Source organism: Pleurodeles waltl, chromosome 6 (assembly GCF_031143425.1).
Source record: "Pleurodeles waltl isolate 20211129_DDA chromosome 6, aPleWal1.hap1.20221129, whole genome shotgun sequence".
NCBI classification, from domain to species: domain Eukaryota; kingdom Metazoa; phylum Chordata; class Amphibia; order Caudata; family Salamandridae; genus Pleurodeles; species Pleurodeles waltl.
In genome coordinates this window covers 171003626-171030059 of record NC_090445.1, presented here as the reverse complement: position 1 = coordinate 171030059, position 26434 = coordinate 171003626, and the positions used below count along the sequence as shown (strand labels likewise).

Sequence of the window (26434 nt, the reverse complement as noted above, 5' to 3'; positions counted from 1 at the left end):
TAACCCCTTCGCTGCCAGGCCTTTTCCCCTCCTGTGGCTATTTGGGGCAGTTTGCGCTTAGGCCCTCATAACTTTTTGTCCACATAAGCTACCCACGCCAAATTTACGTCCTTTTTTTCCAACATCCTAGGAATTCTAGAGGTACCTATACTTTGTGGGTTCCCCAGAAGGAGACCAAGAAATTAGCCAAAATACAACAAAAATTTAGTTTTTAAAAAAAAAAATGGGAAAAAAGGGTTGCTGAAGAAGGCTTCCCTGAAAATGGCATCAACAAATAGTTTGCAATGCTAAAATCACCATCTTCCTAGCTTTCAGGAACAGGCCGACTTGAATCAGAAAACCACATTTTTCAACACAATTTTGGCATTTTACTGGGACATACCCCATTTTTACTATTTTTTGTGCTTTTAGCCTCCTTCGCGTTAGTGACAGAAATGGGTGTGAAGCCAATGCTGGATACCGGACAGCTAAACATTTCTGAAAGGTAGAGAAAATTCTAAATTCAGCAAAAGGGTCATTTGTGTAGATTTGCACATATCTGAATTCCGGTGTCCCCATACTAGCATGTGAATTAAAGGTCATCTCTCAAATAGATGTCTTTTTTACACACTGTCTCACATTTGGAAGGGAAAAATATAGAGAAAAACAAGGGACAATAACACTTGTTCTTCTACTCTGTGCTCCCCCAAGTCTCCTGATAAAAATGGTACCTCACTTGTGTGGGTAGGCCTAATGCCCGCGACAGGAAATGCTACATGGACACATCACATTTTTACATTGAAATCTGACGTGTTTTTTGGAAAGTGCCTAGCTGTGGATTTTTGCCTCTAGCTCAGCCAACACCTAGGGAAACCTACCAAACCTGGGCATTTTATAAAACTAGACACGCTTTGGGGAATCCCGGATGGGGGACTTGTGGGGCTCTCACCAGAGTCTGTTACTCAGAATCCTTTGCAAACCTCAAAATTTGGCAAAAAACACTTTTTCCTCACAATTCGGTGATAGAAAGTTCTGGAATCCAAGAGGAGCTACACATTTCCTTCAACCCAGCATTTCCCCAAGTCTCCAGATAAAAATGGTACCTCACTTGTGTGGGTAGGCCTAGTGCCCGCTACAGGAAGTGCCCCAAAATACAACATGGACACATCACATTTTCCCAAAGAAAACTGACGTGTTTTTTGCAAAGTGCCTAGCTGTGGATTTTGGCCTCTAGCTCAGCCGGCAAATAGGGAAACCTAGCAAACCTATAGATTTTTTAAACCTAGACACCTAGGGGAATTTAGAATGGGGTGACTTGTGGGGCTCTCACCAGGTTCTAATACCCAGAATCCTTTGCAAACCTCAAAATTTGGCAAATAAAACATCTTTTCTTAACATTTTGGTGATAGAAAGTTCTGGAATCTGAGAGGAGCCACAAACTTCCTCCCACCCAGCATTCCCCCAGTCTCCTGATAAAAATGGTACCTTACTTATCTTGTTAGGCCTATTGCCCACGACAGGAAACGCCCCAAAACACAACATGGACACATTCAATTTTACATTGACAACTGACGTGTTTTTGGGAAAGTGCCTAGCTGTGGACACCTAGGAAAACCTACAAAACCTGTGCATTTTTTAAAAATAGACACCTAGGGGAACCCAGGATGGGGTAATTTGTGGTGCTCTCACCAGGTTCTGTTACCAAGAATCCTTTGCAAACCTCAATATTGGGCCAAAAAAATCACTTTTTCCTCAAATTTCGGTGATGGAAAGTTATGGAATCTGGGAGGTGCCACAAATTTCCTTCCACCCAGCATTCCAAAAAGTCTCCCGATAAAAATGGTACCTCACTTGTGTGGGTAGGCCTAGTGCCTGCGACAGGAAATGCCCCAAAACACTACGTGGACACATCAAAATGATCAAATACAAAACTACCTGTTTTTGCGGGGGGAGCACCTGCGTTTTTGGTCCTGGGCTCTGTAGCCATCTAGGGAAACCTACCAAACCCAGACATTTCTGAAAACTAGACACCTGAGGGAGTCAATGGAGGTGTGACTTGCGTGAATCCCCCAGTGTTTTCTTACCCACAATCCTCAGCAAACCTCACATTTAGCTAAAACAAAATCTAATTTTGCCCACATTTCTGTGTGAGATCACCGCACCAACACATATTTCCTACCACCCAACGTTCTCCTCAGTCTCCCGATAAAAATTATACCTACCTTGTGTAGGTGGGTCAAGTGCCTGTGACAGGGAAGAGCCAAAACATATTGAAATTGAGGGGGAACCACAGCGGGTCCAAAAGGGCAGTTTGAAGAAAAAAGTTTTGAGGCTGACAAGTGGGGCAGATTTTTTATTGGTATAGATGCGACAATGCTGGGTGGTATGAATTTTGTGGATTCTGCAGATTCCGGAAGGTCCCATCACAAAAATGTGGGGAAAATGAGTGATTTCAAGCAAAGTTGTAGGTTTGCAGGACACTGTGGGTAAAAGAATGGTGTGGGGTGCATGTGAAGCACACCACCCTGGAATCACCTACATGTTTAGTTTTCAGATGTGTCTAGGTGTCGTAGATTTTTCTACATAGCAGTGTCCCAAAGTCCAAAAAGTGCAGCCCTCACCATTCCAAGTGGGACGATTTTGAGAGTTAGACAAGCTCTCATGGCCCAAATGTAAAACCAAAACACAAAATAATCAAATGTCCTCTTGCTTGCCATTGGGATAAGATATTTTAGTGTGCGAGGGAGAGCTGAAAGACTGTTACCCCCTTCAGTTGGGGTGGGGGCATAACCATGCCCATACTGGTTGGTAGCCACCACCCCACTATTTTTTTAAAATTCGCTGGCATCTAATAGGGTTTCTGCCCCCCCAGGGAGTGGATCGGGTGTAATTGCCCCATCTGCCCATCAGTGAGCAGAACAACTTTGTCTCCATTTATTTAGGGTGGAGGTATGGCCATACCACACCCTCTTTTTTTGAAAAAAAATCTTCCCTGGTCTCTGCTGGGCTTTCTGCCCCCCTTGGGGACAGATGGGCCTAAGAGAAATAGGCCGATCTGCCCCCAAAGGGGGCAGAAATGGCCAACAGTAATGTGCCTCCATGAGGAGCAACCCTTGCCCAAGGGGCTGCCCCCCAAACAAAACACACACACACCAATCCCTCGTGCCCAAATGGTTTCTGCCCCCCTTGGGGGCAAATCGGCCTAATTAAAAAATAGGCCGATCAGCCTCCAAGGGGGACAGAAATGGCCTAAAATAAATTTGCCCCCCAGGGTAGCAACCCTTGCCTATGGGGTCACTCCCAAAATCCCTGGTGTCTAGTGGTTTCTGCCTCCTTTGGGGGCAGATTGGCCTAATAAAAAGAGGGGCAGAAATGGCCTAAAAACAATTTGCCCCACAAGGGAGCGACCCTTGCCTAAGGGGTCGTTCCCCACATGTAAAACAAATGGGAGGGGGGCAGAAAAAGCCTAATTAAAAAATACCATCCTTGAGGAGCGGCCCTTGCCCAAGGGGACACTCTCCTTATAAGTAAACATAATAAAGACAAACATCCCTGGTGTCTAGTGGGCATTTCTGCAGCCCGATCGCTTTACGATCGGGCTGAAGAAATGTTCAGAAAGATACGAAGGAAAGGAAAGACCAGCACCCGCCCCCTGATCGGAAGAGATATGCTTTCATTTCTCTTCCGATCGTGCTGGAAGTTGGGCGACCTCTGATGAGGTCAGCACGCTGACATCATCAGACGTCACTGGGGTGGGGGAAGGGGTGGAAGGGGAAGCGATTCCCCTTTCTTCCCTGCCCCTTGGCCCACGGGAGGAGCGCTAGCACTCTCCCCGTGGGCCAGTGACAGGACGTAATGGTTACATCCTTGGCACAGGAGCACTGTGCTGTAGGACGTAACCATTACGTCCCTGGCACAGAAGCGGATAAGCAAAAAGCTGAAGCAAGTGTCAGTGATGATGCTGGAACGAGTGAGTGCACAAATAAATGCTCAAACATAAGAACATCATTAAAGTCAAATGTGTAGGCTGAAGTATGTATATTGTGTGGAAATATAAAATGCTACAGGGGAATATCAACGCATGAGAAAATAATCAAGGCCATAGAGCTTAGAGTTGACAAAAGGCTTTGAGAGTGTGCCAACATTAATTGTGATTCAAATATCTCAGCAATTTGTAGTAATGATATAGTAGCTGGAGAAGCACATTATCATGTATCTTGTTATAGGAACTATACAATGATTAAAGCAAAGGAGGAAGATCATGCATCTTGCATTTAACTGATGATCACTACAAAAATATGAGAGATGAAGCATATGATTAACTATTTCAATACATTAGAACTGTGATTATTCCTAACAAAAAGGTAATACGTGAGATGACTCTCACTGAAAGGCTTGAAACCCTAATGACATGCAGAAGAATACAGGGAATAGATGAATCAACCAAGAAGCATATTAGAAGAACGTTGGACTCCGGGTTGGTGACAGCCTCCACATATTCCCAGACAACAAAGATAAATGATTGGCCCAACTTGATAGTGTCATGCTACAGGACGTTGTAACAGAAAACCAGAGTTTGAAAAGAGAATTATCAGTTTTAAAGGTTAAGGCAACAGACGTGAACAAGATCATTGATCAAACATCATCGCACAAAAGAATAATGATTAAAACAAACTCGACATCAACACCATGGCCATATCATCCATCAGACGTTGATAAAGATTAATTTACAGTGCATGATTACCTTAAACAGTTCCTATTAGGACTTCTGACTGGAGATCCAGAAAACACAAAGCTGTTCAAAAGGGTCACCTTATTTATGCCATTGTTCTGTCAGGACAGTATATATGCAGTCACAGATGGCCAGCAGAAATCCCCCAAGCAATTATTGCTCCCATACACCATTAAAAAGCTAAATGCAATGTTGAAATCATTTGCACTCTAAGCAGACTTTGTCATGATATACCATACTCACAACTGGAAGAAAATGATACCGCCTTGTATCTTTAGAAACTTGCAGCTACTTTAAATGAGCAATTTGTTCTTCCAGCAGACATTCAGCCTCATGTCTTCACTAACTTATCATGGGATAGCATTGATAAGCTGGAAGAGACCCTTATTGGTAAGGGGACAACTCATCGAGTCAATGACATAGCTGTGCAGCCCAAGTTGTTTGGACCACAATCGTTTAAAGCTCCTCCCCCAAGCATTGAGAAACAAAAGCAAAGAACAATGATCACCACAAATACTGAAGAATTATTCATGTATGTTTCTGGTGAACGAGTTGGGCCTCAGCCATTGATGACCGAAGTCATGCCAGAACGTGTTGCCCAACTGAAGCTTGCACAAAATAAGAACATAATCTGGGTTGTTACAAGACAAGAAGCGAGCCTTAAACAGATAATACCAAGTTGGACAAGATTTAATATCAGTACTAGAGACCTAGTTAGTGTATCACAGGAGTCCATTGGCTACTTGCCCACCATTAATGCCCCTGCAACTGAGTCGACATCTGTTTCTGAAATTTTGAAACAGTCAGAGCTGGTAAGGTAATCACTGCATTTGGGGAAACCTTTGCATTGAAACAGACATGATAGCAAAAGGATCAATATCATCATTACTTGAAGGTCTATGTACAATTGTGCAGTTCAAGTACACAAGTGTGTGTATGAACCTATGTTGAGACAGGCTTGGTTGGAATTTATCCCATGGGTGGAGAAGAATTACAAACAGAACATTCAGGTAGCCTATTCCTTCATTGAGGATGTTAATTACTTTGCAAAAGACCTATGCCAAAAGAGATTAGATGACCTCTAGCAGAATGCTGTCTTTGCCGAAGATGTATTCCTGGAACATCTTCATCATGCCAATGGAGATCTCTTTGCACTTTGGATGTCAAATGTGAATATTGCTGAAAATATCGTGCTGGCTCTGCTGCATACTGCTTGAGAAGGAAATTGGCATTTACATCTTACCGCCATACCCTCTATGATCCCATGGTGTTTTGCGTATGACAGGATGAACTACGCTAGATATCTTCCTGTATATTATGCCGAAATGACATTACTTGCAGTGAAACATCCAGAGAGTCACCACATCTTCATCAGTATATGCTTTTCTGGTCAACTGTCAGATGTTAATCCATTTGGAGGAATTCTGGTTGATCAAGCAATAGAGGTAACAGTCAACAAAGACACACAGACTCCAGGTGGTACAACAAGATTCAATCTCAAGGTGGGTGCTGTGAAAAGATAATATATGACGGCTGAACACAGAAGCACCTTTTTAGGTCAGATAAGGGAAATTGTTCTTAACAACAGATCTTACTCAAGCAGACCTATAGAAATCAAGAATTTGAAAGATGAAGATACTGTTACAAGAGCTGTTAGTCTGGTTCACAACCCATATGTTGGGCTACATGGTCTCATTTGTCTCTCCACAGCAAAAAAGGCACCTCAAGACATAGTTTCGGACATAATGAAGGTGCATGACTTCATACTTGAGCGACTTGAGGATAATCCACCCATTGAGAAGTTTCATGACCCAATGAAAATGAAACCTTCACTAACGTGTCCAAGAAGAAGGGAGTGAACAGCAATGGCCGGACAATCATCATGAAAGCAGACAAAACACTATTTGGTTAAATCATTGTGACAGCACAGAAATGGAACCTTCAAGTGGCGGATGTACTCTCTCATCCCTTTGGACCTTTACCAGGGGCTTCAGCAGCTCCAGATTATCTGTTGTAAAAGACAAAGCTGTTTTAGCAATATACATGCAGAAAAATGTCACCCCTGCCAAGGAAATTCCTGGAAATTCAGCCACACTGATTGAAGGCATGGTTCTTGTTTAGAGAGTAAAAGGAGGGGGATCAAACTTTGGTGAGGTGGCTATGTCTGTCTTGTCCATGGCTTTGTGGGAAGGAAATAGGAGTCAAAGAATCAATGTGTTTAGTACGTACCATGAGATGTCTATTAAGAACGGCAAAAGGATAATCAGAGGGGGAGAACTCTGGCACCAGATACAGAGCATCTCACCTTCCTAAGTCACGTAAGGAATAAAACAACTCTCATCTCATTTCTTGTTAATGAACTGAAGAAACTGGAGTATTTGGCAAAACCTGAGAATAAAGCACTTTGTGAACTGTGAATATAAATGCTACAAAATCACATCTGAAGGGAGCCACCAAGTGTCCGATCTCTGCATTACATACGAAGAAGCAGCTGGTTGTTTGTCACTGCATGCTGCACGCACTGCTAATGAGGGTTATGAGGCAGTAATGATAAGCTCAAATGACACCAATGTGTTTATTATGTGTTTGGGATTCCATGACAGACTCATGGCTAAACTGTTTCTGAAATGTGGTACTGAAATATGCACATGAGTCTTTGACATTGAGAAAAAAGCTTCAACTCTTGGTGAAAATGTTTGTCAAGCTATGATAGGTCTCCATACGTTTACCATATGTGACAGAGTAAATGCATTTGCTGGAAAAGGAAAAGTAAGTGCATTCAAACTTCTGCCTGCCAACAGATATACACAGGAAACATTTTGTAGCTCAGAGATGAATGTGATCTCTCTGAAGAACTAATGGGCAAATTGGAGCAATTTTCATGCTTGCTGTATGCACCAAAATGTTCGGTTCATCGCATGAATGACTTGAGATATCACCTATTCTGCGCAAAGAAGGCTGAGATAGACAGTCATAAACTTCCAACTTGCAGGGACTATCTGAAGAAACATGCCAAACGTGCAAATCATCAAGCCGCTGTAAGCAAGAGATGTCTTCTGAATGATCCACTGGCACTTAGTTCAATTGGGAGAGGGTGAAAGTTGAAAAAACACAAGGAAGCAGAGCATCTGGTAGTGGACTGGATGGAAGGGCAGCCAGCACCTCAGGCTGTGTTAGATCTACTAGCTTGCAAATGCATTAGGAACTGCAAACTGCCAACATGTGTCTGCTGTCTAAATGACCTCAGGTGCACTGACGTGCAGTCTTCCCACCTGTCAAAATCAGAGACACAGAGAATGATAACACCAATTCTGAATAAGTAGATGAGGACAATGACTGTGAATGATAAAATTGTGATTATGTACTTTCATGAATATGTAAGATGTGACAACTATTATTATTTGAAATTGTAAGTGAAAATTATGCATATAACCTATATCAATATATGAGGAATACAGTGAAGTTTTATTGTTTTTATTTTAAAGACTGTATAATAATAATTAGTATTACAATTAACAATCATAATTATTTCTAAATTATATTGAATTTAACCAATTTGGTGGAATTAGATTTATTTTTCCACATATTATGATGAATTTGTATGCTATTTATCAAAAATATGAATTGTTTTTTTGGGCTATGTTTGCTAATCCAATAATATCAGACAAAAGGCAAAGAGTGATGACTTGCTATCACATATTTTCCATCTCTAGGCATCCACACCGTGCAAAAAAAATCATGTTAGAACCCATTCCTTGGGTGGTACCAATGGCCTAAATTTGGGGTCCTGGCTCATGGCCTAAAATGCCAAAAAAGGGAGTTTGGTTGCAACAAATTTCTCAACAATTGCTTTGACGCTGGGGAAAAGGGAACGCCCAAACAACAAAAATTTAATTTTGTGAGGGTCCCCTAAAATTCTTTCACCTAGCTGCTTTGAATGATGAGACTCGAAAGACATTTATTTCTCTATCAATTAAATGGATCTCCAGCAATTAAACAGATCTACCTTAAGATGTATTTGCTTAAAGTACTGTATTTTATACTTTCCAAATGAGAAGTATAATCAATTTTGTGTTGTATATTTATGACATATATTTTTTTATTTATGTAGGGTTGTTTGTATGGTTTATGTGTAATAGTAAATAATAAAAGTCATTTTTGAAGAAAACAAAAGATAGATACATCAGATCACCAATTTACGGAACTGACCTATACTTTCTATATGTAGAACATTAAGTGCCAGATATATCAAACGATTTTGCATTTACAAATGGTGCGAATCAGTAAAGTCCACTGTTTGCGAATGCAAAATAGTCTTTCACAATGTATGAAAGGCACTGCAGTCCCATTTTAGGGAATTACAATTTTTTGCGATTAATAAAATTGTGACTCTAAATAGGGAATCGGAATGTGTGATTCCCTAAATAGGAAATCGCAAAAAAGGAATTCCTATTTGCCATTTCCTATGCACATGTAACAAGCATTTCCTAAATGTGAACTGGGCATTTAGGAAATCCTATTTCCACCAACTCCATGTTCGTGGTAACCATATGAAATTTAAAAAATGCATGTGTAAATTTTTTTTTTAATGATGCATCATAGGAGTCCTTAGGCCCTCAGCACCCTTGGTTTTGCATTTCCAAATTTGTGAATTCCTGAAAGGAAATTGCAAATTAGAAAATGCAAAACCATTCGCACCCATGGGCCTTCAGGCCCATAGGAACAAATGGAGTTGCAATCCCTAATAGCGATTCCCTAATAGCGTTTGCCAATTTTAAGAAATAGCTATTAAGGAATCGCTATTTTGTTACATAGCATTTTGAATTCCCTAAGCAGTGATTTCTTAAAATTCGCTATTTAGGGAATGCAAAATGTGAGTTTGATACATCTGGCCCCAAGTTCGATGTTGCACAGCCTTTTAGGCAGTGGTGATTTTCAGATCCGTGGCCAGTGAGGAATGGGTTTGTAAGAAAAATACGTTTTAGAATATTTCACAACTTCGGGTCTTAGATGTGGGTGATTGTTACACAGGGAGAATTCGAGAGGCATGGGGGAGACAGGCATGATGGCTCATCCATAGTGGTGTGATTATGTTTACTGGAAAAAGTTGTCAATAAACATTAGAAACCTGAGGTGGAGAGCTTGCTTGTTCATCAAGAGCATTGGAAAAGCAGTGCTTTTTGTACAGTACATGTGGAAGACGATACATCGGACCTGGGAATGACAATTCCTACGTTCCTTCTATAGCAGCAAGGCCCCAGCTGGCTCACCCGGTTAAAACAGTCTTCTTTCTCTCTCTCTTCAGCACACTGGTCAGAATGGCGGTCACCATGACATAGTAGACAGCAGACGAGCCCATTGCATGGCCAGAGGGACTTCCTGTGGGACACAAAATTAGGAATCTAGGATATGGTTTAGCAATATCATCTGTTGACAGGCAGTACAAGAATATGAGCTTTTCTATAGAGTGTTTCCCAATCTAAACTACGCTTGAACTGGTGACAAAAAAATGACACAAGTTGATGAAACTGAAGCATGCTGATGATAATTCTTAGGTTTACCTAGTCATTACATTATTTATGTCATCTAATGAGTGATTTAATTTCACATCTTGGGATGACTTATAAATAACATGAAAGCAACTGTTATCCACAGTTTGTGTATTTGTGTACAACGTACCCATAACATCACAGTAAAACATTAAACATCTTTACATGCTGTGTCCTAGAAAGGAAGTAAGTGGAAAGACAGTAGAATTGTGTGGAATGGTGAAAAATATTTATATTTATATTTGGTAGTTCACTGTAAATCAAGATTGATTTGCCAATGTCAACCCAACCATACAAATTACCTATATAACTTAAACATACAAACCGTTTAAACCTTCTTATCTGTAAATATACAGGTACAAGTTACAAGTAAATATATTACAAGTTTGTAGTTGATGGAGTGGTGGGATTTAATCCTCAGTCTTTTGGTGAAATCATCAAACAGAATCCCCCATTGGTCTTATAGACCTTTGGTTGTCGACTTGAAGCATAGAGAGGGAGCTAACTTTGAAAATACATTTACAATTCAGTGCAACCAAGGTGGCTTCACAATAACAACAGAGATGATGGTATTTCAACCGTAAAGGTTTATTTTGTATTTGTATTTAGGATTTATAAGGCGCATTATGCCCTTATGCGTCAAAGCGCTGCCAACAGAAAAAAACTGCCAGGAGAGGGTGCAATTACAGAAAGGAAAAAAGCCAGGTCTTCAGTTGCTTATGGAAGGCCATGTGACAATCTAAGCTGGCTATGTGTAGTGGCAACATGTTCCAAAGTTCTGCCGCCACTACCGAAAAGGTACGACCACCCCATCAATCAGCAAAATTGGCAATGATTAAAAAGGCCTATTAATACAGCCAGAATATTCACATAATCAAGTATTCTAAATTTGAGTATTATGAAATACTTTTTTTTTATTTATTTATCAGTGTGTTCACTTAATTAAAACCATTACACTATCGGTACATGACTAAAAGAAAAAGGATCAGTTTTAAGTTAAATATTCAGCTGGATTGCGGAGAATTACAGAGTTGCTTACTGACTACTTGTGCACACTTGTACTGCTTGTTCAGTCTCTTGGAGTTGACGCCCTAGTTTGTCCAGGAATTCTACCAGCCTACAGCTGAGCTACACATTGTCCCCTTTGAATCCAGCCAGAATCGCCAGTCTGCACCTGCGCAGCCCTCTTTGAAGCCAAACTGGTGTAGAAGTTTTTTACGGTCCATCGGAGTGCTTTTGCAAAAACATATCTGGTGGACCAGTGTTTCCGGAGCCACCCCGAAGAGTCGACAAGTGCCCATCATATTACCTTGCGTCCACCTGGGGAGATAGGCATATGATGGAAGGCAGCCCATTCGGTATTTTGTTAAAAGCTGATTTAGTCTATGGGTTGACTGCTGCCCCCAGGTAGGACTGTGGGACAGGAGTATCATATGATGACAAGATGAGCCACACGTGGCTTCGTTTCAATAAGACTTCTTTGTCCATTTGCTGCGAGAGAAAGAGACTCTTGCTTTCGACACATTCTTGACGAGCTGGAATGAACTAAGTTGAGACAATTGGTCTACCAGATCCAATGCCGTCAGAGAGGCCTCGAGATAAAGACGAAAAGGAGAGTTGGTGTCCGCAGCCGTTTCGGCCCAGATAAAGGAACTTAAAGAGCCTTTCCTTGCTGCTTTCATTTTGTAGCTCCGTTTAATAAATGCCCCTTTCCTTGCTAGAGGCTGTCTGACCAGGCCAAGATCTAAGCGGTCTTGAACCATTGAAGCATAATTTGGTAAGCGCAACAGCCTCTTGAAAAGCTTGACGACCATTTTGTCCAGGTGCTCTTCGCCTCTGCCCCTCAAAGCTTCGCTGCCATATGTGATTGTTGGAATTAATTTGGCTTGGATGACCTTTAATAGCGGCAGGTAGGTTGAAGAGCCGGTTGCTGTTTTAACACGTTTAAATGATAATGTGAGCAAGATGGATTTCTGGCTTTGGCATTCTAGGTGGGGCTTAAAGGAACCGTTGCATTCAAGAAGAACCCCTAGGTATTTATATTTGCACACTGTTTCAATTTTGTTGTTGCCCAAGTACCACTGGTGCCACGGCCACATGGTCGTCCTAAAGGGCATGATTTTTGATTTGTCAAGGTTAATCAGAAAGGCCTTTTCTTCTGAAAATTCAGCTGTTGTGTTGAGAAGCCTTTGCAGACTTATTCTGGTATGGCTAAAGGGAATGAGATCGTCGGCGTACATCAAGCATGCTATAGCAGTTTGCCCCAATATTGAAGGGTGCGAGTTCACCTTGTCCAGTCTCGCCGGTAAATTGGCCAAAAAAAGATTGAAAAGATGAGGTCCAAGTACACATCCTTGCCGCAGTCTCTGAGAGGTAGGATTTTTCCAGGAGAGGTGGTTCCCATCACCCATTTTAACCCTCACCCAAGTGTCTGTGTGTGGAAGGGCTATTGCTTTCAACAGGTTGGCCAGAATGCCCCATTTCGCAAGCTTAGACCATAATTTACTTTTATCTGCTCGATCAAACACTGCTTTATAGTCTATGAAGGAGAGGAAGAGGGACTTGTTGGCGCGCTGACATTGGTCGAATAATAATGCTACGGCCATAAGATTGGCAGTCCTGCTTACCCCTTTAGAGAATCCGGTTTGGTTGAACGGGATTAAGTTATTGGCAGCAGCCCAGGTTTCTAACTCCTCTAAGAGAATCCCTGAAAAGATTTTGGACTCGACATCTAAAAGTGCAATCAGTCAGTAGTTTGATGGGTTGTTAGTCACGCCTCCTTTGAAGATAGGGGTGATGATAGCGCCTCTCCATGCTTGCGGAATGGTGTCAATAGCGAGTATGCTCTTGTAAAGTGCCTAAAGGTGTTTTGCCCAAAAGTCTGGGTCCTCTTTGTACAAGGCTGCAGGAATACCATTGGGTCCTGGTGCGCCCTCGCTTCGACACTTAATGATTCTCTTCCTCGTTTCTGAGAGAGTCAGAAAGCAGCTGCGTGAATGATTTGTAGAGCCGGTGGGGCTGTGAGCTTGAGCTTGTGTTATTTCCTGGGGGCCCTCACCTAAGGTGCCCTCGGTCAGGAGACCAAAATGGCAGGAGAGATATTGATATCAAGTGGAGCGGGTGTATGTTAATTGTGGAGCGGGTGTATGTTGCAGAACTTAGACTGTTTATGTGCTTCCAGAACTGCGTCTGCCTGTTTGTCTTTAATGCATGCAGGAGTTTCTCTGCTAGCCCAGCTGCCTTGTCTCTTTGGTGTGCTCACAAATGACCTCTGCAGGCGGATCTGGAGGTGGAGACTAGCGCTGTCAAGGCCTCATTTCTAGGGTCTTTCTGAAGAAGGCAAAGGGCGGTGTTTAAATTCCGTTTAAGTGTCCTTGTGCCCCTTCTGGATGGAAATCTTTGAGGATTGTAAGGTCTTTTACCTTTTGACTGCTGTTGACAGGATGCCAGAGGTTCTGCTACAAACTCGTCCCAGGCTGCTTGTGCTGTATACTCGGGGCCTGCGTGGTCGGGATTAAGGGACCACGTTCGCTTAGCCTTTTTTGCCAGGGCAGGTGTGGCCTCCGAAGTCCACTTAATTTGCCTCCCGTTACTTGTATACATAGCTTGCTGGAAAGCATCTGTGGGATCGTGGTGTTTAAATGAGTGAGTGAAGTTCAGCTCTTGCGGTAAGTGATCACTCTCCCCTCTGCTTGCTACATGGAATTTCGAGATTCGGCCGAACAAGGCCAGTCATAGAATCGTGAAGTCTATTAGCATTCTCACTTCTTTTTAAAAAAATGTGAATGAAGGGGGTTGATCCGCACTATAGCGGCCGTTTGGCGAATCGAAGACACATTGCTTCGAGGTCTTTTATTAGTTGTCTCCCTAGCCTGACCTCTTTGTAAATTCTGGATGGGGTTTGGTCCAGAATCTGCCAGAAGGAGTTCTGCGCCATGATAGCTTCTTCAAAGAGCTCTGCTCCCAGTAGATTCATATTGAAGTCGCCGCTTAGGATCAATTCAGGGCAAGGTACGTTGTTAAGTAGTTCTTCAATGTTCTCTTTCAGCAGGCGTGCAGCCTCCAGTTTACAAGTTTTCTCCAGAGGGATGTTGATGTTCATTAGGGCTAGGTGGACAGTGAAACACGCTTGTGTCCTAGAAAGAAAAACTGTCATAAAGTTTTTGCACATGGCTGAGGGCATGTGGTGGTGCCTCTTCATTCTTGCGCTGAGATATGTAATGAGGCTGCCACTCAGGCGCCCAAAGCGGGCCCTCCTTCCTGCCGGGATGTGATAACTCACAAATCCCGGGATTGTAGGTGGAGATTCCGTCCAGGTATCTTGCAGTGTTATTATTTAGAATGATGATAGGTAGTTAAGTAGGCTCACATCCTCCAGTTTGTCCAGCAGCCTGTTAATATTCCAGGAGCATATTGCAGAATTGGATTTATCCTCCTGGTCGCCGGTGTTTTGCCTGTTCCGTCATGATTGTCCTGGTCCTATGTTCAGGGTGCTGGGTCTCCGTCTCTGTATATTGCCCCCATTGCCTCCCATTCCAGGGAGGTGAGTGATGAAGGATTCTTCAGTGTGCAAGTTGCTGGTTTATCCTGGGGTGCAGGGCTGTCAAGGTGGAGAAGTTTAAGACAGCATCTTCCCGTTGGGTACTTTGGTGAGTGCTGACCTGACACTGGGTCTGCTCGGACTGTGCCGAGGGTGGTAGCACTGATACAGACTCTTGATGGATAGTTTGGATTAGAGCCTGATGAGCCCAGTGAACAAGATTGAGCTGAATTAACGTACTGAGATGGCTGCCTTGATGTCGATGATAGCAGAGAGGAGGAGAAAAAGTAATTGAGTTCTCCTAAGTTAGATTTGTCTGCGTGGCTGTCGCAGCTATCAGTTTCTCCTGTGGGCAGGAACTCCTTTCCAGGGCTGTGTGAATGCACTTGTGCCACTGTAAAGGATTTAGTTGTCATTTTTAGGGCAGATGGCTCCGGAGGCTCTGGTGGCGGGGGCACTGGTGAACTTGGCTGGTGCCCAGAAGGCTTAGGGGTGCGTGCTGGATTTGAAGCTAGGCCAAGGGCGGCTACTTGACTGATGATAGTTGGTTCCAGGGGAAATAGTAAGCCTGGGATGCTTGAGTTTGCTGCGCAGATGGTTGAAGCTAGGTCCTTAAGAAGGAGAAATTTGGCGTCGATTTTTAGACTCGCGTTTTGTAGCTGTGAGAATGTCTTTCATAGTCCTGGGGCCTGTCGGATTAGTCCTGCTGTGGGGCCCTGTCTAGCTGGTTGAGTTTGAGTTGCTATCCTGCAGGGGCCCTAATGGATCAGTGTTGTCAATAACATCAACTAGGGCCTCGGGTGTACACAAAATAGCAACAATCAATATGTAAAGAATGGAAAATTTTCAAATAATGTATTCTACAAAGAAACCTATGATATCTAAATTAAAACTGAAAGAGAGTTTGGGATTTCTAAAGAGGGAGAGACGAAGGTGTCAGCATTCTGTGAAGAATTTCAGAGGAAAGGAAAGAGTTTCTAGCATAAGACTTTCCACTCAGGAAAGAAAACCAACAGAAAGTTCAGCTCACTTCTAAGCTGGGGTAGGGTCTGCCCTAACTAACGATGGAACACTAATTAAAAGCACAGTTGAAAGTTCTGGTGTAGGAGGCTGGCCTGGCTTATAGTGGGTACCTTGTGGTACTTACACCCTGTGCCAGGTCCAGTTATCCCTTATTAGTAGAATAGAGGTGTTTCTAGCAGCTTCAGCTGATAGAAGGTAGCTATGGCAAAGCAGCTTAGGCTGAACTAGGAGACATGCAAAACTCCTACTATACCACTTATATCATATAGCACAATATCATAAGAAAACACAATACTCAGAGTTACTAAAAATAAAGGTACTTTATTTTTATGACAATATGCCACAAGTATCCCAGTGGGTACCCTCAGTTAGAAGGTAAGTAATATACACAAGTTATATGTACACAAACCCAAAACAGGTAATAGTAAGAAAAGTAATGCAAACAGTGTAGAATTACAATAGGATGCAATAGGTGAACATAGGTCTAGGGGCAACACAAACCATATACTCCAAAAGTGGAATGCGAATCACGAATGGACCCGAGACCTATGGGAGCTTGTAGAGGGTCGTTGGGACTGTAAGAAAACAGTCAGGGTGTCCAAGATACCCCACCCCAAGACCCTGAAAAGTAGGAGTAAAGTACCCCTAACACCCCAATAGGACACAATAGTCGTGATAGGGGATTCTGCAAGTACCACAAACACCAGCAAAGCACTGAAGACGGATTCCTGGACCTGAGGATCTGCAAGGCAAGGGGACCAAGTCCAAGAGTCGCTATAGTGTCCAGCGGGGCAGGAGCCCAGGAAACCCTGGATGAAGGTGCAAGAAGGCTGCCTCTGGGTGGAAGAAGCCAAGAATTCTGCAACAACGAAAAGGGCTAGGAACTTCTCCTTTCGATGGAAGATGTCCCACGGGGTGTTGGATGTTGCAGCAGTGTTGCACGCAGAAATAACGCAAACAAGCCTTGCTAGCTGCAAGGGTCGTGGTAGAGGTTTTTGGGTGCTGCTGGAAACCGGGAAGGACCAGGATGTTGTCCCTTGGAGGAGGAGACAGAGGGGGCGCTCAGCAACTCAGAGAGCCCCCACAGAAGGAGGCAGCACCCGCAGAAGTACCAGAGCAGGCACTTAGAAGATTTGTGAACTGGAGTCCATGCAGAGTCACAAAGGAGGGTCCCACAACATCAGAGTCCAGCTCAGAGGGTTGAGCACTACAGGACGGAGTGCTGGGGACCCAGGCTAGGCTGTGCACAAAGGAATCCTTGGAGAAATGCACAGAAGCCGGAGCAGCTGCAAATCATGCAGTAAACAGGTTTGCAGTCTAGCGTGGGGAGGCAAGGACTTACCTCCACCAAACTTGGACTGAAGGATCACTGGACTGTGGGAGTCAATTGGATATAGCTCCTGTGTTCCAGGGACCACGCTTGAGATGAGAGGGGACCCAGAGGACTGGTGATGCAGAAGTTTGGTGCCTGCATTAGCAGGGGGAAGACTCCGTCAATCCACAGGAGATTTCTTCGGGATTTCCACTGCAGGGTGAAGGCAGACAGCCCTCAGAGCATGCACCACCAGGAAGCAGTCGAGAAAGCCGGCAGGATTAGGCACTACAATGTTGCTGGTAGTCGTCTTGCTACTTTGTTGCGGTTTTGCAGGCGTCCTGGAGCAGTCAGAGGTCGATCCTTGGCAGAAGTCGAAGAGGGAAGTGCAGAGGAACTCTGGTGAGCTCTTGCATTCGTTATCTGAAGAATACCCCAGAGGAGAGACCCTAAATAGCCAGAAAAGGAGGTTTGGCTACCATGAAAGGAGGATTGGATACCAAGAGAGGTAAGAGCCTATCAGAGGGGGGTCTCTGACGTCACCTGCTGGCACTGGCCACTCAGAGCAGTCCAGTGTGCCCCCAACACCTCTGAATCCAAAATGGCAGAGGTCTGGGACACACTGGAGGAGCTCTGGGCACCTCCCCTGGGAGGTACTGGTCAGGGGAGTGGTCACTCCCCTTTCCTTTGTCCAGTTTCATGCTAGAGGAGGGCTGGGGGATCCCTGAACCGGTGTAGACTGGCTTATGCAGAGATGGGCACCATCTGTGCCCATCAAAGCATTTCCAGAGGCTGGGGAAGGCTACTCCTCCCCAGCCCTTCACACCTATTTCCAAAGGGAGAGGGTGTAACACCCTCTCTCAGAGGAAATCCTTTGTTCTGCCTTCCTGGGCTGGGCCTGCCCAGACCCCAGGAGGGCAGAATCCTGTCTGAGGGGTTGGCAGCAGCAGCAGCTGCAGTGGAAACCCCGGAAAGGCAGTTTGGCAGTACCCAGGTTCTGTGCTAGAGACCCGGGGGATCATGGAATTGTCACCCCAATACTAGAATGGTATTGGGGTGACAATTCCATGATCTTAGACATGTTACATGGCCATGTTCGGAGTTACCATTGTGACGTTATACATAGGTAGTGACCTATGTATAGTGCACGCATGTAATAGTGTCCCCGCACTCACAAAGTCTGGGGAAATTGCCCTGCACGATGTTGGGGCACCTTGGCTAGTGCCAGGGTGCCCACACACTAAGTAACTTGGCACCTAACCTTCACCAAGTCAGGGTTAGACATATAGGTGACTTATAAGTTACTTATGTGCAGTGAAAAATGGCTGTGAAATAACGTGGACATTATTTCACTCAGGCTGCAGTGGCAGGCCCATGTAAGAATTGCCTGAGCTCCCTTTGGGTGGCAAAAGAAATGCTGCAGCCCGTAGGGATCTCCTGGAACCCCAATACCCTGGGTACCTAAGTACCATATACAAGGGAATTATATGGGTGTACCAGTGTGCCAATGAGAATTGGTAAAATTAGTCACTAGCCTGCAGTGACAATTTTAGAAAGCAGAGAGAGCATAAACACTGAGGTTCTGGTTAGCAGAGCCTCAGTGATACAGTTAGGCACCACACAGGGAACACATATAGCCCACAAACATATGAGCACTGGGGTCCTGGCTAGCAGGATCGCAGTGACACATATCAAACACACTGACAACATAGGGTTTTCACTATGAGCACTGGGCCCTGGCTAGCAGGATCCTAGTGAGACAGTAAAAACACCCTGACATATCCTCACAAACAGGCCAAAAGTGGGGTTAACAAGGCTAGAAAGAGGCTACCTTCCTACATCCGGATCATCCATATCTTGCTCCCACTAGCCAAAACCAAACCTGTAGTGGCATTAGTGGGGAACTGGTAAACTCCCCAAATTCCCATTCTCACACAATTAGGTGCACGTCTGCTTCTCTTTGACAGTTGCATCTTCCTAGGACGGCGGGTACAGGAGGCTCCTTTCATCATCATCCCTCCACGTCTGCTGCCACTTTTTCTTCCCAGACCCCACTATCAGTCTAACACATAACAAGAAACCCTTTTCCAACTAGCGAAGAACCCAATAACACACCTACAGAGGAAGGAGAAACAGTATACTGGCAAGCTTTTGAGTGTGAAATACACAGCTAAGGACCAACATCAAGCTGAGTTAACCCGAGAATCTAAATGTAAGGACATTACAGTAACCTTAATCCTTAGAAGTCTAGACATTGTTATTACAGTAAAAGAACATTCAGCAAATATGATTGCATTCACTATCATTCACAGGCTAAGAAATGATGACCTGCTACAATTCTTATTAGAGTGGAACGCACAGATTAATGAAGTTAAACACACGTTGAATATATGACATACACGTAAATGAATATAATGATATATAGAAGGTGGAGCATAAAATGATGCTGCTCCATAGTTCATAAGTCAACAGCTACAATCACAGCCACCACATGTTTTGTTTTTGTAACACTCTTTCTCAAGGTTAGATTATCCCAAGGTTTTCTATGGTTCATTTAGGCTAGTACTGAAGTTGCCCTGGCAAAAGCATTAAACCTAACAATAGTCTCTAAGCAAACGTATGTCAAATTTACTGCTTCAGACTCATCATATATGCCATCCTATGTGCTAAAATGCTGCAATCGTGTATTATGGAGTTCCTTCAGTCAAAACCTTGTGGTAATATCCTTTCAGTGGGGGAGTGAGATACCAAGTTGTAGGAAATAAATATGTGTTTATTTGGTGTGTTCATTTGTTACACCGTAGCCATCTCATAATGATTCAGATCATCTGGATCGTATTATAATATTCAGCTAGGAGCAGTGGTAAGAAACAGTGAAGGGAAGAGATAAGTAACTTGATTATGGATCATTTACCACCCACAATGACAGGCAGTAAATGTCCCAACCAAGTGGTAATTCCAGGCCAGAGGGGAATTACATGTAGCATACCTCTCTGCTTGGGCATTAGAATGGCTGGACAAACAGGTTCATATCCATTCAGGTGGATGGAAGTGGGCAGTATGCCGCCTCTTTCCAGGGAAGATTAAAGGGATTCATCAGTGAATTTCTCCAATACCTCAGGTGGACAAATGGTTGGGTATCAGGCCAGTGTTCCCCTTTGTGCCACCGGCATTATAATACATAAGATATCCTGTTTTAGGTGTAAACCTATAGTAACTGATAAACTCCACTGAAATGGAAACAGCCCTCACCAATATCAAACATATAAACAATAGAAAACCCCATCTGAAAACTAAAACACTATTCAAAGAAAAGCGCCAACACAATTTAACTTTGTAATATAAGATTGCAGCAAGAAAGACTGGTCTAAGAATATTCTGCTTGAGTTTTATTGTTTAAGGATGTCACTAAAATATTGTTTCTTCCGCCTTTTGTTTCATTTAGTCTGTGTGCTTGGAATAAAGGTGCAGAGGTTAGAAGCATGTTTTAGGTCTGATGTAATTATTTTATACACTACAGAGAAACTGGGAATATTAAAATCATTGTTGATCCTTTGGTGATATTTAATTATTTCAGTGATTGGTGAAATGGCTGGCTCATAACAAGTCAGTATTGATAGCAAACTCCCTAGGCTTTACAGATTCAATGCAAGGTGAAGTAACAAGTACCTGTGAAAAGAATTATGTCATTATGCACATGGGCCAGTGGTGAAAACATGACACAGGACTTTCCATACAGCCACGCAATTCATAGCTGTAAGCTGTCCCATTGTTATACGTGATACCTTTAGCAAATCCTTTCTTTTTGCCCAACTGGCATTTATGAGCCCATAGTTGCAATGTTAAATGTTAACATCAAAATGTCAAGTCCTAAGATTGCAATCTGTTAAAAGATCAGGACTGACGTAAAGTGAGACGCTTGCCATGGGGACACTTTGCAACTGTGAAACTCCACACAACGGCAGCAGCACCTTGATGTAATCAGGCAAAGAGTGCAGAAAAGCAGTGGTAAGCATGCTTAAAGCTTTAGGTTTCAGGTGCCTTAGAATGCAGGGCTTTAAATGAATCTGGAGTAATTCACATTTTTAAAGGTTACACGAGGTAATATGCTGTTGGCAGGGTTGATCACCCCAACAATGTGATAATATTCTGTAAGAAGTAGGTGAATGACCCCCAACTCTGTCCAGGAATTTGTTTATTAAAACATTTGAACATATCACTCTTACTTTTTAATCCATTAATAATTCTGTAAAGCAGACAGAGTGTGAGAGGTAATGAGAAATGGAAGAGGGTAATGAGATGTGAGTGTGAGGGAGAGTGCAATACACAAACATTCTATGCATAAAAAAACCTTAAATCGATTGCACTACCTCTCAATGGGAAGACATTACATATCCTGAATTACTTCTCCTTTAAATTACATTTTTACTGTAGAACAATCAATGCAAACAGCAACATGTTTTGTAAACGCTAGAAAGCATTAGAAGAACAGTTTGTGTCTATTTTGGGGGTTAGCCTGCTGAATAAACGCTGATAAGCACTTTTTCCAAAGGTTTGGAAAACACCACTGAAATCCACAAACAATAAACACTGAAACACAACAGCCTAGTAATACCAACTAGTAACAATCCACCATCTGTCTGAGGAGCATACCTCATTTGCATTGCTCATAAGGCCTAACCAATTCAGTCTACTTATGTCTAGGCAGATAGAAACCTGGTTGAGTGCTCAGTTGGCAAATTGTGTTGTCAGATATTTCTGTAATAAGTGCTAAGTGGAATCATCAATGGTAAAACACTGCAATCTATGTAATGAGGGCCTCCTTTCTTTAAGGTAATGACTTTGGTATTTCAAATTGTATGAAGTAGGCAGACCTATGTGGAATAAGAGTAAGTTACGGAGTGCTTGAAAGATCTGGGATTGAATAGGTAGGTTGGAGGAAGGGGAATGTTAGGTCAATGTTTTAAGAGGCATTTGCTACTGTTTGTACCCAAGGACATTCTAGTGCGTACCGGAGGAAGGCCATTGTAGCCTCAAGGTGCTAAGCTCTGGAATAACTACCTGCGCCGCCTGCTTACGGTTCAAGATCATGAGTGCTTTAGGGAAGTGCTGAAAACTTCCCTTTTCTCTTAATTCTCTATTGTATTTTATCATTGTTAGTGTATTCAATGAAAAGAGGAATTATAGAGCCAAGTTGCCCCCGCAAAGTGGTAGTTTGCTGGATCTGTGAAGATTTGTTTTCAGCTGGCAAAGGCTTAGTCCTGGTAGGCCCTGGCCTATTAAAGCATTGTAGGAACTGCCTGGGCTCAGTAAAATGTATATAATTCCATGCCTAAACCATTTCATTTAGGTTTTGTGAATATGTGCTTATTGTTTCAGACATTTCAAGTAGGCATTGCTCTTTACACTGACCTGTGATTTCTTGTTAGGAAAACTGAGTTAAGATCTGTTGCTTGAACCTTGAATCTTTCATGTGCATCTGCGTTTGGTCTACTCACAGACTCCTACATTCTGCCAAACATGCTTAGCAAGTACACTCCTCCTCACTGATGGGCACTACGGTCGGAATACTTTTAAAGAAGCATTACACTGGAGCCATCATTACGGATCAGAGCCCTTATTTAGAACAGTAAAGGCACAATGATGGCCAGCATCTATAATACAATTACTGCACGGTGTTAATACCATATTTAAAAATATGGGGGAAATGATTTGTTCCACTGAGGAAAACACGGTTTGACTGTGAAACTATAAAGTAATTATCTATGTTTACTTAAGAAAATAAAGCTGTTAAGTGCCTGGTTAACAAATTATTGGGCATTTTTACCAGTACTGTATTATGAACAAGTTAACGAATAAACAGGTAACGGAATATAAAGTACCTTTTTCGAAGCATTGACGCTCAAGACGTTTTTGATGTTATTGCCCTGAATATAAATAATAATGTAATTTTATGTCTTGGTAGGTTAGGATGTAACTCACAAGTGATTCTTTTAGCTGCAATTACTGTTTTAGTCTTTCCACTCTTCAGAGACGGTGACACTGATTTAGTCCTCGCCAGTAACATATCAAGACAATTATTATTATAAATTATTATAAAAGTTTTATAAAGCACATAGTTATCCACAATGGGCTTCACAGTGCAAAGCCTTTCACGGTACCTCCCTAGAATTAGTTCTGAGGCACACGGTCAGACCAACCACGTTTTTAGTTGTGTATGAAAAATAGAAAGAGACTGACAGGATCTCATCATTGGTGGACGCGGGTTCCACAGTTTGGGATGTAGGTAGGAGAACACCCAGCCTCCTTGACAGGCCCTCCTCACTCTGGGGACTGTGGAAAATTGGAGGTACTGGAGCGTAGGGAGCAACATGGCTTATAGGCTGATACCAAAAGCCTGAGATAGTGAGGGCCCGTGTTTGATAGTAGTTTGTGCATATGGCATAGTGCTTTAAAATTATTTCATCTCTCTACAGGTCGCCTGTGGAACTCATGCAAAAACTTGGCTGTGGGAGTCAGTCTGGGTAATTTTTAGAGAAGTCTGGCAGCAGCATTTTGGACTTTCTTGCTTGAGTGCAGCCTTAGAGACACCGAGATAGAGAATATTGTAATCCAGTCTGGGAACGATCAAAGCCTGTATCACTGTTCTTTGCACTGATCCAGGAAGGCAACTAAGAATCTTTCTTAACTATCTCAGCATCCCAAAGCAGATAGCCACTACCTTTGTAATCTGGGTTCATTAGGAGCTTATTATCTAGCCAGGCACCAAGGCCCATATTTAAGAAAAAGTGGTGTATCACTGATGATGTGCCAATTTCTTGCGCCCCCCTCCTTACCAGCACCTAACAATACCATGGTTGTGCCGTATTTATAATGCATGTATTGTGCCGCTTTGTAACTATGGCCTGGCAGAAAAGCCATTTTAGGGCTGCATTAGTGTAAAAAATTACACTATGGTAGTGCTAAGGTGGTGCTTGGGGCTCTTAAATATGCCCCCAAGTTTCTTAAAAGCAGTGCTGAGATTGGACATGCCCCAAGAAACTCAGGCCACAGATGGGGCTCCCAGATACGGGGCTAGTTACCCACCAGCAAAATCTTGGTCTTATTCCTGTTCAATTTAAAGGAGTTAGGGTTCATCCAGGCTGACACTTTTCACCGGCAAGTGTTTAGAGCACCCGTGTTCTGATTTTCCTAAGCTGACAAGAAGACCACAATCTGGATATCATCGGCATATGAAAAAAGTTTCAGACCGCAGTTCTCTACAGTATCAGCCAGTGGAAATACAAAGATATTAAACAGGGTTGGGCTGAGGATGGAACCCTGCAGTTTGCCAGATGATAGTGGGTAGATTTGTGAGAGGTGCTTTTAGTATGTATGTACTTGAAAGCAATGATCCTGCAGAAATGATCTGCACCATAGAAAAGCAATGTCACATACACCTATTTCTTCTAGTCTTTGCAGTAGAAGACTGTGATTGACTGTATCAAAGGCGGTGCTTAGGTCCAATAAAATCAGAGCAGCGTGCCGCCTTTATATAACTGAGATTTAAGATTTTCTGTGATGCCAAGTAGAGCTGACTCTATATGGCTGGTTCTAAAGCCTAACTGGGAGGGGCAGAGTAGACTGTTTGAATAAATGAACACTGTGAGCTGTTTATTTATGTGTTTTTCTAAGATCTTGGTTAGCATTGGAAGAAGCAAAATAGGTCTATTATTAGACAAATTTGAGATGTCTAAGTTTGGCTTTTTTAACAGTGGCCTGACATGGAGCATGTTTCCATGTGTTGGGAATGTATCCTTCCAATAGAGAAATATTCAGATGCTCTACTAGAAATTCTAAAAATTGAGGGTCCAACTTACCAAGAAGCAAAGGAAGAAGTGGGTCTAAACGGGATCCTGATTTAATAGCATTGAGGAACCACTTATTGGTCGTGAAATCCAAAGAGGCGAAGTTAACCATCTTACAGGGCCAGACAAGACTAAAATGAGGGTCTCCTCTGACCTGCAACAGTTGGTATCCTGATATAATACGGACAGCGGTTACTCCTGAAACATCAGGGTAGGTATCCGGAGTGATTGCAGAGGGAAAGGAAGCCTGAATGCCAGACACTTTTTTCACAAAAAATGCTAATCCATCACAACAAACAAGGGGCTTCTTTCCAGCTGCTGGACATGAGGCCACAAAGGAATATTGTCATCACACTTGTTACCTGCTTTGTAGACGGGTCAAGAATCATCACTTTCTGGCAGGCTGTTTATCTCATTCCACTCCGAAGCAGATACTAGAAAGTCAGACATTGAATCCGTGCCTGATTCAGGGCTGGCTTTAGCACTGGTGGTGCCCTGTGCGACAGTTTTTTTTGGCACCCTCCCTCCTCATGACCATCTCCTCGGATTCCTGCACTAACACCTGGCAAATGTGCCCCTCATCCCTCCATAGCTCCCCTTTCACATACATTCATTTATTCTAAAGTGCTTGTAAAGGCTGGCTTTACTAATCTACTCAGCTGTCCACATAAAATATAGTTCTGTTCTTTGCAGCAGGCATATTACCCTCAATGCTACTTTATGGTGAGTTAAAGCTGCCACTAGACAAAACTCCCTTCTCTCTCTCCCTAGCAGGAACATTAATCACAAGAGGTATCTTGACATTTTAATTGTTTCTTGAATCCAGTTCAGCACCCAGTGAGGCTGCACCTCTCGCAACGCCCCTAAAGCCGGCCCTGGCCTGATTAAACCCTGTGGAGACCCTCAGGCAGTTGAAATTTCAGGGGCCCCCTCGCAAATGATCTCCTAATACGGTTTTAAATTTACCAACCAACAATTTTAATGAACCAATTTTATTACACAAAACTTAACATTACAGCTACATAGTTTGCACCAATTTTTAGAAGATGAGCTTTGTAAGAGACAAACTGTTATGGTAATTTGATGTCTATGGTTTTTGTACTTTAAGTAGTTAGTGGGTACGTTAATACAGTATTTTCTCTATAAAGTCTTTAAATTAAAGTTTTCGTTTCTTTTAGTTGATTCATTTTTTCTATGAAAGCTTGATTGTAATTTTCTTTCATGTTCAAATCAATATTATTTTGATCTGTTTTCGCGGGGCCTTTCAAAGGAATGGGGCCCATAGGCCAGTGCCTACTCTGTTTAGTAATCCAGCACTGCGTTGAATGCCTACAAAAATCTGGGCTAAACTTTTTTTGGCCACTAGATGTCACTGCTGCACCTATGTCTGTTGGATTCTTCACTCAATTAAATTGTCGGGGCTGTTTGATACAGTGAAGTTTTTCTGCTGGA

At 42.9% G+C, this 26434-nt stretch overlaps 1 protein-coding gene across 1 annotated transcript in view; it reads right to left on the bottom strand.

Annotated features, from left to right (window-relative positions):
* Positions 1 to 26434, bottom strand: part of LOC138299479 (glucose-6-phosphatase catalytic subunit 1-like) — a 49998-nt gene that overhangs the window by 4325 nt on the left and 19239 nt on the right. The window contains exon 3 of the mRNA XM_069237746.1: positions 9982 to 10090. Within this exon, the coding sequence (XP_069093847.1) occupies positions 9982 to 10090 (109 nt within the window). The remainder of the gene's footprint in view (positions 1 to 9981; positions 10091 to 26434) is intronic.